This window comes from Phyllobates terribilis, unplaced genomic scaffold, assembly GCF_046119375.1.
Source record: "Phyllobates terribilis strain yellow unplaced genomic scaffold, ASM4611937v1 Scaffold_4352__1_contigs__length_61935, whole genome shotgun sequence".
Classification (NCBI taxonomy): domain Eukaryota; kingdom Metazoa; phylum Chordata; class Amphibia; order Anura; family Dendrobatidae; genus Phyllobates; species Phyllobates terribilis.
Window position 1 is genome coordinate 23,878 of NW_027367104.1, and position 12,304 is coordinate 36,181.

The 12,304-nt window shown below is 43.6% G+C and overlaps 1 protein-coding gene across 1 annotated transcript; it reads right to left on the reverse strand.

Annotated features, from left to right (window-relative positions):
- Positions 1-10,554: 10,554 nt before the first annotated feature.
- LOC141249186 (uncharacterized) lies at positions 10,555-11,993 on the reverse strand. The gene is made up of 8 exons (XM_073669553.1): positions 11,990-11,993; positions 11,686-11,906; positions 11,528-11,615; positions 11,343-11,452; positions 11,193-11,283; positions 10,925-11,113; positions 10,794-10,853; positions 10,555-10,700 (listed from the first exon to the last, which is right to left on the reverse strand). Exons 1-8 carry the CDS (start codon positions 11,991-11,993, stop codon positions 10,555-10,557), a joined length of 909 nt encoding a protein of 302 aa, XP_073525654.1.
- Positions 11,994-12,304: the final 311 nt, after the last annotated feature.

Consider the following 12,304-nt stretch of genomic DNA (forward strand, 5'->3'; position numbering starts at 1 on the left):
CAACTCGCTTAAGCACATAATAAACTCACACACACAAAGGGACATTAAAGCTCTTTTAAAAACAAGAAGTGCTAAGCATATATGGGTAGGCTTTTTGTCATCTCAATGAATATTCCCAGTTGTGGCTTATATGGTCATAGGGAATGTAACATTAAGTTCAAGGCTAAGGGAATGGCCTATAAGCACGAATCATATCTGGGGGGTTTTGATTATAAGGTTAAGAAGCGATCATCGTGCATATATATAAGGGCTTGAAAATGAATAGCATGCAAATGGATCAAGTTTTAGCAAGCAATAGTGCAATTCTAGAGAGGGCCTAACTAAGCATTTATCATTTAGCATCACACAGAGCATGCGAAGGAAAAATACCCCTAAGAGTATAGGCTAGGTTCGCGCACGTATTAGACCTAAGTTTCCAAGATTAAAAGGACCACTGAGTTTACACAAGATCAAGGGAAAAGGCTTATGTGCAAGGAGATGCTTAATGAAAGGGGATCAAGCCCAAGTGAAGTCTTAGTTTGATGAACGGTTCCTTGTTCAAGGCGTTTGTGAAAAGTCTGCTATTTGATCCTCAGTTCTACAATGGGTGAGCTCGATGTGCTTCTTTTCCTTATTATCTCCGAAGGAAATGATGACGCACGTCAATGTTCTTGGTTTAAGAGTGGTGCACAGGATTCTTTGAGATGTTGATCGCGCTTGTGTTGTCACACCTTATTTCAATTGAGCCCATCGTGATTCCGAAGTCAGTGAGTTGTTGCTTGAGCCATAGGAGTTGAACACAACAAGAGGCGGCTGCTATGTATTCAGCCTCGGTGGTGGACACAACTACTGAGTTCTGTTTGCGAGAGCCCCATGAAACGAGACAAGGGCCTAGAAATTGTGCCATACCTGAGGTGCTCTTTTCGATCAACTAGATATCCTACATAGTCAGCATCAATGTATCCAACAAGGGTAAAATCACAGTTCTTAGTGTACCATAAACAAAGATGATCAGTTCCTTTTAGGTAACGAAGGATACGCTTGATGATGGGGCGACATGCGACTCCCTTGGATCAGATTGGAAACGTGCACCAAGCTCACTGCAAACACAATATCGGGCCCCAGAGGCAGTTAAGTACATTAAAGATCCTACCATACCTCTATAGAGTGTTTCATTTTCCTTGGGGTCGTTAAGGTCTGTGTCTAGCTTAGTGCCTGTGGATACTGGAGTGTGAAGGGGCTTGCTATTGTCCATCCAAACTTTCTTTATGATCTCCCTTAGATACTTTTGTTGATGAATTTGAATGCCCTTCAGCCTTTTGCACCACTTGTAGTCCAAGGAAGAAGTTGAGTTCCCTATCATGCTCATGTTGAACTTGCTACTCATCACGTCTTTGAATTTCTCTACAAGCGACATGTTAGTTGAACCAAAATAATATCATCAACGTATACCTGAACCACTTGGATGTCGCCTTTATGTTCCTGGATGAAGAGCATCTTGTCAATTGTTCCCTCTTGTAGTTGTTGGCGAGGAGCTACTCAGAGAGGCACTCATACCATGCCCTTGGTGCTTTCTTTAGCCCATAGAGGGCCTTGTCTAGGAAATAAACGTGCTCTGGGTGATTCGAGTCTTCAAAGCCTGGGGTCTGCTTCACGTATACTTCTTCATTGAGCACACCATTGAGAAAAGTTGTTTTCACATCCATTTGAAAGAGCTTAAAGCCCTTGTGCGAAGAAAAGGCAATAAGAAGTCGAATGGCTTCTAGTCTGGCAACTGGGGCGTAGGTCTCGTCATAATCGATCCCTTATTATTGATTGTACCCCTGTGCTACTTAAACGTGCTTTGTTTCTGACCACAACTCCTGAATCATCGAGCTTGTTGCGAAAGACCCAACGAGTGCCTATGATGGTGCGATTGGAGAGCTTAGGAACAAGGCGCTAGACTTTGTTTCGTTCGAACTCATGAAGCTCTTCTTGCATGGTAGCCACCACAATCTGGATCGAGGATGGCTTCTTTGATATTCTTAGGCTCAGTGAGAGAGACGAAAGCGTTGAAGGAACAAAGGTTGGTTTCCTCAGTTGTTTCATCAAATGCTTCAATGATTGTCTCTGGAAGAGCTAGTCGAGCTACACGAGAGCAAGTGTGAATCCCAGAATGGACTGGGGTGAGCATGTTAGTTGGAGAATGAGCTCCTTATTGTTGAAAGGCTCTAGTGAGAGGCTCTGTGTTCTGATCAATGTTTGAGGTAGAAGGCCCTTCGTTATCGCTGTCCGAGTCAGGGCTTGAGGGCTGAGGGAACTGAGGCTGTATAAGGAGGTGCTTGATTGATATCTGAAGGAGCTACAAAGGGTGTGGCTTCTGGGAATGGATCAGAAGTAGTTGTCGAGGAAGTGAGGAAGGCGCTTTCATCAAACACTATGTGTATGCTTTCCTTGAAGGTTCTCGTTCTTTGGTTGAAGACCTTGTACGCTTTGCTTGCTGGGACATAGCCAAGAAAGATGGCTTCATCACTTCGTGCATCAAACTGCCTAAATTATCTTTCCCAGTATTCAGCACGTAGCACTTGCATCCAAATACCCTAAAATGAGATATACTTGGAGGATATCCCTTGATCAGCTGGTAGGGAGTCTTGCCTAGAGAAGGGCGTAGAAGAGCTCTGTTGGTGATGTAGTATGCAATGTTCACCGCTTCAGCCCATAGAGAGGGAGTGACACCGCTTTGAAGTAGCAGGGTGCGCGCCATCTCTACTAGCGTTCAATTCTTTCTTTCAACCACTCCGTTTTGTTGTGGTGTCCTAGGAGCTGAGAAGTTGTGAGAAATTCCTCTTTCAACGTAGTAGCTCAGCATTTCACCATTCTCAAATTCAGTTCCATGATCAGATTTTATAGAGCGCACCTTCAGAGATAGAGAATTCTCGAGTAGGGCGACTAGCTCTATGAAGCGCGAGGAGGCTTGATCCTTGGAGTGCAGGAATAAGCTCACGTGAACCTAGAGTAGTCATCAACGATTCACAAATACATAGTGTGCTCCACCAGGACTTTGAACGCGCATTGGGCAACAAGGTCCATATGAATAAGCTCAAGGGGCTTCTTTGTTGTGACGTTCTGCTTAGCTTTGAATGAGGTTCGGACTTGTTTGCCTTAACACAATTAGCACAGTGTGTCAAGTTGTCTATCTTGATGAGAGGTAGACCACGAAATAGCTCCTTTGCACGCAACTTATGTAGAAGATGAAGATTTACATGCCCTAGTCGTTGATGTCATAATTCTGTTTGATCTTCAATAGTAGCGAGACAAAGGTGACCTTTTGGGATGAAGCTGGAGTCGAAGATATAAGTGTTGTTGACTCGCTTCCCCCTTAGGATGATCTCCCCAGTAGCATTTCTCACAAGGCACTTCGAGGTAGTGAAGGTCACTTCGTTTGGTCCCTCATCACAGAGTTGATCTACACTTAAGAAGTTGTAATGAAGGCTCTCCATAAAATTCACCATCTGGATCTCTATCTTGTCATTTAGATGTACCTTTCCGTGTCCAGTGATTTCTCTAGCTCTCTTGTCGCCAAATGATACGCTTCCACCATCATATTCTTGAAAACTTCTTAATCTCTCCTTGTCTCCAGTCATGTGACATGAGCAGCCCCTGTCTATGTACCATTTGCTCTCGCTGCTCAAGTTTTCCTGTAAATAAGCAATCAAACTTTTGGAACCCATTGAAGCTCAGCTTTTCTGGGTGGATTAGTTTTCTGGTTTGTATAAGGAGAAGTAGTACGATCGGGCCTTTGGCCTTTAGATGAGGAGGCAATCTCTAGGTAAGAAGCTTCATTCAAGCTACTCACCTCGCATGTAGCGCGAGTGGGTGACTTGTATGCCTTAGTGCTTGCTTCTTCTTGCAAGAGTGTATAGTGTGACCATTATTACCACAGAACTTGCACAATTCGTTGTACTTCACATAACCATATTTGCCCTTCCAGGTCTAAAGGGCTTCCTATCCTTAATCTTAGGGTCTATTATGTTTGTGGCATTCCCTTGGGCTTGGCTTACATACATCTTATGAGCCTTTTCCCCATGAAACCAGTGATTGTGATCCCCTACTGGTTGTTCAAGTGCCTTAACCTTTTTCTCTAAGAATTCATTCTTGCTTCTACATATTTGAAGAGCCTTGTCTAAGGTTTCAACTTTTTCACTTAATTCTCTGGTGAGCTTTTCACTAGCACTCGAGCACTTGGAGGAGTCTACATTATATCCTAATCCAGGTCTAGCATTTACAAAGACAGTTTGATTCACGGTTTTCTCATTAACAGATTCAGTTAATTCGGTGATCTTAGTAAGAATTAGCCCTAAGTCGCTTTCTACCTTGAGTTCTAGGTCCTTTAACAATCCCTCTTGAGGTTGCTTACCCTTGCAGCCCTCGCAGGATTTCGTCATCAGACTCAGTTCCCTATATTTTACTAAGGCCTTCTCTTTCTCAACTAACCTAGTGGATAGGTCAAGACATTCACTACGTAGTTCAACAACTTCCTCTTCATATTCAATGACTTGAGATTCTAAGGCTTCAGTGTCCTCTAGTAGCCCCTTAATCATATTGATAAGGTCTTTCTTTTCAAGCATATTCAAGCGATTAGGAAATGAATCAGGAGTTTTTACCTCAGAGGTGAGTGCCTTTGCATTGGCCATGAGACATTTGCCTTGGAATCCTTTATGAAGATCAGCTTCATCATCTTCTTCTCCCCAAGCTGAGAAAAGCGCCTTCTTCTCAGTTGGCTCTACCTTTGGGTTAGTGCACGTCTTGGCGAGATGGCCCTTCTCTTGGCATTTATAGCATGTATACTTCTTGAGATCGCGCTTAACAAATGATGATGCTTTGCCTGGTCCAGCTCTCTTCTTGAACCATTTCTTAACCATCTTAGTCATAAGGGAGACTTCTGTATCATCGTCCTCGTCTTCTTCACCGTCATTGATGTCCATCTTCTCAAGCACCTTCGTAAGCTTTAGCGTTGTTCCAGTGGCTTCTTTCATCTTGAGTCCCTTTAGCGAATCAGCGTTTTCTTGGTCGAAGAACTTGCCAAATATGTCTACGACTGAAAGCTTCTTGCAATCCAGCGACATGAGCGCGATTCTTTGAGTGAGCTCGAATTTATCGCTCATAGCATAGATGACAGCCAGTGTCTTCTCAAAGGCCGGAATGGTTACACCAGAGGTCGTTAGCTTGTTGACCAGAATGGTGAAGCGCGATATGCAAGCTGACACGCTTTCCCTAGGGAGTTGTTTGAAGGATTGAAACTCCCTTTGAAGCGTGAACTTTCTGGTGTCCTTCTGATCTTCGCTTTCTCTGTGTATTGAGATGATAGCTTCCCACATGTCTTTGGGAGTTGGAATGCCAATAACCTTGTCGATGTCCATGCGAGAGAGTCCACACAGAATCAGTTGTCGAGCTTTTGAATTCTTCTTCATCTTGGTGTAGTGCTCTGGTTGCCAATCCTTTCTATCCTTCAGTTCTGGAAGCACTTCGTCACCAAGTTCTATAATTTTCCAGCATTGGTAGTCCTGGGTTTGAATGAAAGTCGTGTGAACTCCCATCCACCAATCAAGTTCTCCTTCTCGAAGTTGGTGAGGTTTGTTGAGGGACATGCCGAGGTTGAACTCTGAGTTCTTCATTGCCGTAGTGGAATTGGATCCTGCTCTGATACCAGTTGTGGATCGTGAAGAACTTAGTCTAACTAAAGATATAATCTTTTATGCGGAATATAAGACTAAGAACAAATAAACACTTCAATTCCAAAACGTTGGTTGATTTGATTTCTTTTGAGACTTACAACTACTAGGCGAACACACAATTCTTAGTTTCTCTCAACTCTCCTAGCTATTGCCTAAGCTCTAAATCAAGATGAACTCTTTCTCTCTAGTTCGACAACCACATTATAAGGATAATAAACTAAATTACTTATACTATGGCATAATCATCGGGAACTAATTACCTAAAAGCAAGTGAATAATAATAAATAAAGTATTAAATCTAAACTAGCCGAATATAATGACAAACTAGCTTCAACTGTTAAGATCTTGAATCTGTTAAATCTCTTGACGAATCAACTCTTTCCTTCTTTAGCTCTCTTTCCTTAAATACGTGCTCGGTCCCCTTGAGCGTCTTCGGTCCCCTTGAGCGTCCTCCTTGTGTAGCGTGTTAATCTATGCATCTCGATCCTTCACTCTCAATGTTCGGCCCCCTTCAGTATCCTTCGGTTCCCTTGCTCCTAGTTAAGCGCCTTGAGTGCTAGTCTTCTCGTTGAACTCGCTCTTGTCTCTTCTCTTAAGCTTGTTGTTTTCCACGCTTTAGCTTCCTAAGTAACTCAAAGGCCTATCGATTTCCTGCGATATCTCACTCAATACACATATTAGTTCATAGGGTAGTTTGTTATCATTAAAACTAAAGCATTATCAGTTATACGAACTAAGGGGCTAGTTCATACAACTAACATTATTCCTCATGTGGCTATTAAATTAGCCAATGGCTGTATCTGTACAACAACTCACGAGGGTTGTGCACTTTTAGGCTCCGTATTGATCAAACATATCTTACTTGTGCTGGATTTGGATGTCAATTTATTATTATCTGCTGAGCTGGCTGGTAATCTTGATTTATTACTTTCGTTGACTCACAAACTGTGTGTACTTCAGGAAATCAATACGAGGACGGTGATTGCGTGGGTAAGCAAAGCGGTGGGATGTATCTGTTTCGGACTTTCGGCTCAGGGACACGTGCTTCCGTAGTTCGTTCTCCAGCAGATACCAGCGCAGTTGTTTTATGGCATCACCGTTTAGGCCATCCATCATCCTCAATTTTAGCTTCTATCTCTTCTAAACAGACTCGGTCTTCTTTTCCGAGTAGCTCGAATAAAGCAGATGATTTGTTTCAGTTAGTTCATTGTGATGTATGGGGTCCTTACCGAACTCCGTCTTTGGCTGGTAATTGTTACTTTCTTACTATTGTGGATGATTTCTCTCGGGCCGTTTGGGTCTATTTCTTTTCAGCAAAAACCGAGGTCGTCTTGTTATTCAAAAACTTTTGCAGCTTTGTTCGGACTCAATTCAGCAGTCAGGTTCGTCGTGTTCAAGCCGACAATGGCACGGAGTTCCTACCTCTCCCGCCATTCTTTGATGTGCAAGGCATTCTTTTTGAGACCTCATGTGTCACAACTCCGCAACAAAATGGCTGTGTTGAGCGCAAGCACCGCCATCTTCTCAATGTGGCTCGCTCACTTCATTTCCAAGCTAGCCTCCCGAAGTCGTCCTGGGCTGATTGTGTTTCCGCTGCCGCTCACTTGATCAACCGAACACCAACGCCTCTTATTCACGACAAGACTCCTTTCGAGCTCCTTCACGGACATGCACCCTCATATGGTATGATCCGTGTTATTGGCTGCTTATGCTTTGCTTCTAAGATTCCCCGCAACTCGGACAAGTTTTCTCCTCGAAGTCGCAAATGCATCTTTCTTGGCTATCCGTTTGGAAAACGAGGATGGTGCTTATTTGACCTCGAGTCTCGAGGCACTTTTGTTAGCCACGACGTTGCTTTTCATGAGGACGTTTTCCCTTTTGCTACGGTGACGTATACTCCTGCCTCACCCCATACCAAGTATATTAGGCCTGCGACTCTAAATGATGATTGCACGGTTACAGAGGACAGGAGGAGTCCCGCTTCGGACCTTCCAGTGCTAGTTAGCACCGATCCTCCCTCTATCATTGTTGCTCCTCCTATTTCGAGTCGACCAGTTCGTGATCGTCAACCGAATGTTCATCTAACAGGTTATCAATGCAGCACCGCTCAGCACCTCACCCATCACCCCGCTTACCCACCGTCACCACCATCCTCATCGTCCTCAGGTACTAAATATCTGATAGTTGCATATGTTTCATGTGCTAATTTTTCTCCTGCACACACTCAGTTTCTTGCAGTTGTCACCGCTAACAGAGAGCCATCTTCCTTCTCTGAAGCCACGAGCCAACCTCTGTGGCGCGCTGCTATGGACTCTGAGCTCCTTGCTCTCAACCGCAATGACACATGGGATCTAACTCCTTTACCACCATACAAGAAGCCCATAGGTTGTAAATGGGTTTTCAGGATCAAGTACAAGTCTGACATCTCTATTGAACGTCACAAGGCCCGCCTTGTAGTGCTCGGAAATCGGCAATTTGAAGATATCGATTTCAACGAAACATTTTCCCATGTTGTTAAGATGACCATTGTTCGTGTCTTTCTATCTCTTGCGGCTATCAAGTCTTAGGAACTTCATCAGATGAATGTTCACAACGCCTTCCTGCACGGCGATCTGGAGGAAGAAGTCTACATGAAACCTGCTTGAGGCCGTATAAGGATTTGCGGAGATGACACACGTGATCTGGAGGAAGAACTCTACATGGAACTGGTTTGCCAAGCTCTCTGCGGCCCTTCGTGCTTACGGTTTCGTGCAGAGCTATGCTGATTACTCTCTTTTCTCTTTTGAAAAAACCAACAATGTTCTTCATATTTTGATATATGTGGATGATCTCATTGTAGCAGGAAATGATTCAGGTCTTATTACTCGTTTCAAGCAGTACCTCAGCTCATGTTTTTACATGAAGGATCCCGGTAGTCTCAACTACTTTCTGGGCATTGAGGTTTCCCGAACTCATTCAGGTATAATGTTGTGCCAATGCAAATACGCGCTCGATATCCTATGTGAGGCCGTTCTTCTAGCCGCCAAGCCGGTTTCCTTCCGGATGGAACATCATCACAACTTGGCTTCCGCTGATAGCCCGAACTTTGACCAACTGAATAGATATTGCTGTCTTGTTGGTCCTCTCATTTATCTCACTATCACGTGGCCCGAGCTCTCCTATTCAGTGCACACTTTATCTCAATTCATGCAGTTGCCGAAGTTGTGTCACTGGCATGCTTCAATCCGTGTTCTTCACTACCTCAAGGGACATCCGGGCCAGGGCCTGTTCCTCTCATCTGCTAGCTCTCTTCAGCTCACTGCCTACTGTGATTCCGATTGGGCATCGTGTCCCCTTACTCGTCGTTCGGCCACTGGTTATTTCGTCCAGCTTGGTCACTCTCCTATCTCTTGGAAGACAAAGAAGCAGGTCACCATTTCTCGCTCCTCCGCCGAAGCTGAGTACCGCTTTATGGCCTCCACTTGATGCGAGCTTCTATGGCTCAAATGTCTGTTATGCTCTTTGGGTGTCTCGCATAGCTCTCCGATGCGTCTCTATTGTGACAGTCAAGTCGCGTTACACATTGCTTCCAATCTGGTCTTCCACGAAAGCACCAAGCACATGGAGATCGATTGGCATCTTATTCGCGATCAGGTGCAATCAGAAATGTCGGGACTTGTTACATTTCTTCCGCACAACAGCCGGCCGATCTCTTCACCAAGGCTCTCGGTCCTACATCTTTCTCACATCTTCTTCACAAGTTGGGTGTCGTCGACCTCCACACTCCAACTTGAGGGGGAGTATTACGGAAATCACTATAGCATATTTCTCCTAGCCTTAATTAGATTGATACAATCTCGTCAATGTACTCGTCCACTGAACCTTTCTGCCCCACTAGACTTAGTTAGATGTTCAACTTGGTTCATAGCCTGAGTTCCTATGAATCTTTTCACCAACTTTGCCTTCAACTGTTCCCACGAGATATTAGGGTGTCGTCGCCTAATCTGTATCTAGAGATGGAACTTTTGAAACCGGAACCGGCACGGAACCGGAACAGGCGAACCGGCACGGAACTGGTCCCGGTTCCGAACCGCCGGTTCCACGCAAAATTAATTAAAAAATAAAATAAATATTTTTTTTAACTAGAAAAGCCAAAGTTCGGAACCGAACCGGAAAACCGGCGGTTCCTAGGTATAGCCGGTTTCGGTTCCGCTTCCTGATTTCCGGGAACCGGCCCATCTCTATCTGTATCACCCAATTCAGCCTGCTTCGTTCAAGCTAACATGACAAACGTAATGCAGTCTGCGGTTGTCGTTGATACATATCAACAAGTCTTCTCCTTCAACCATCGGAAGTTGCACCATCGCAACTATGAATACTTGCACTCCAGGTCCGCTTTCGGTTTTTGAATCGTACGTGGCGGTCCCCGGATTTGAGAGATATTATTTTAAAAAATGCGTATGTTATATTTTCCCTATTTTTATTGACCTTTAATCTGATTCGTTCCATGTTACAAACGCTGCTCATTACTACGTGACACGTTACCACAAGTATCATTTGCTGGTTTGATTAGTCAACTCGTTAATCTAATTAAATACAGCTTAATGACTGATTTTTTTAAAAAGGAATGATTAATTCAATCATACAAAAGCATATATAACAAGTCATTTTTAAATGCACAGTCTAGCGAACAAATGCAAAGGGGAATATTACAAGCAATTCTTTACACGGATACGGGGCAATTTATATACGTGTTCAAAACAAAAACAAAAACAAAAACCTTTTCATTTCATTGTGAAACCAAACGCAGTCAAAGGAGTATACGATAGTGAAATCACGTTCTTGACCTACAATATACACAGTTTTTCTTTTCCTTTCTCATTCATACTGGGGAATCACCAGACCTCACCGTTCCATTCAACAGTCGACCATCGTCCACGTTACCCGTTTCATGCTCAGTTCGTGCTCGTTCCTCCTCCGTCCGATGAACCTCTTCCAATGCCTTGAAATATGCATAACATCCCCATCCTGAATCCAAGAACACTTCAACATATAAGTTCAACATCAACCATTTTCATCACTGCACGTAATAATAGTATCTGTCTTCATAGAAAACGTCACCTTTGTGACTGTATGGTGGAGGGAAGAACTGGTGGTAGCATAAGAAGGCGACAACAAACCCTACAACCATTGACCATTCAAAGTCAATTACAAAAACAAATAGATTAATTAATTTGGATACACGTTATCACCTAATGTTCCTCCGGTGAAGACGTCTTGCCAGTGATGCCAATAATCATCGACTCTAGACACAGCAACGAGAGCTGCAGCCAACAGAGGTAGAAGAACGAGGCAAAGCTTTGAGATGTGTCCTTTTCTATCGAACACCTTGATTTTACCGCTCAAGTAGAGTGAAAGAAACCCTAGACCTGCAAACGACCCTGCAAAACGAACAAACGAAATCATTCCAAGTCTTAGATTCTGTGTTTGGATCATAAAACAAATCTCAATCATTAGTACAGGATGAGTGGCCGCTGGGAAAGCTCTTATGTCCCTCCCTGATCACGCTGGCTTCACCATGGCATATCACATTTCCTGTAGCATCATAATTCTGAAACTTCGTAAGCATTAATCTCGAAGAGACGAATATTTGAGAAGAAGTAGTATTACTTCAATGCCATCGGGGAAGCATCTCCAGAAGAAGTCAGGTCTGGGACGACCTACGCCATCTTTAATAGCATCAGTTAGCACAGCGGTTATCAGCACCGTGTACAACAGACCTGTTATTAAGATTCAATTAATCTCAGTGAAATCAATTGCTGTACTGAAACTAACAAGAGGGTGAGTTTGATTACCGAGGATTGCATGGTGCAAGTCGTAGACGTTTCTCTTACGAAAGTAGACGAAAACGAATACGAGAATGGGAAGCAGAACTGCATACAACTGCGTATAAAAAGCATCATCAGTAACAAGGGGAAGAAAGAGTTTAGCTGTTGATTGGTATGGTTATTACAGGGACAGCCCAAACGGGGACAGTGTTGGATTTGAGAGGGTATTTCAGATCAGTCATCATATCCTTGCCAACGAAGCGGTAGAAAGGGTGGATTTCCTGAAGAGCTATCTCCACTGCAACCAGGACGAGTAGTATGAGCCAATCATGGAGGTGAATCCTCGCAAGTTTGGCTCCATGAGATTGAATCGTCCATCCTGCTTGGTTGCTTGTTGGTGTCATCTCTATCAAACGTGAACAAGCAGGCAGAAATTTAAGAAAGAGCTCTCTAGTCTATATACAGCCACAAAGATTGGAACAGTCAAACTCATGTACGCGTACTTATTATTCTCCATAGCACATCTAAATCAACTAAATTATGGCCAGATTCAACAAAAGACGATTAAAACGACGATTACGGATGGGGCCATAAAATGTTGATTTCAAATGCAATACAATTTGCAAAATCAGTCTAAGAGAAGAAGGAAAAGCAAAACATCTAACTTGGAAACAATGGGAACCTTCTTAGATGAGTCCTCGCAGAGTAGAAGTGTTTCTGCAGTTGCCGGCGGAGAAAGAGAGAAGAAAGTAGGAGATTTCCAAGGTAGTTATTTTCCCCTAAAATGCCGGGCTTACGAGGAAT

Excerpts from the sequence above, each read along its gene's own strand:
- LOC141249186 (XM_073669553.1), bottom strand. Across the intron at positions 11,616-11,685 it reads TCCCCGTTTGGGCTGTCCCT|TTGTATGCAGTTCTGCTTCC; the intron begins GTAATAACCATA and ends TTTTATACGCAG. Across the intron at positions 10,701-10,793 it reads TCCACCATACAGTCACAAAG|GATGGGGATGTTATGCATAT; the intron begins GTGACGTTTTCT and ends TCTTGGATTCAG.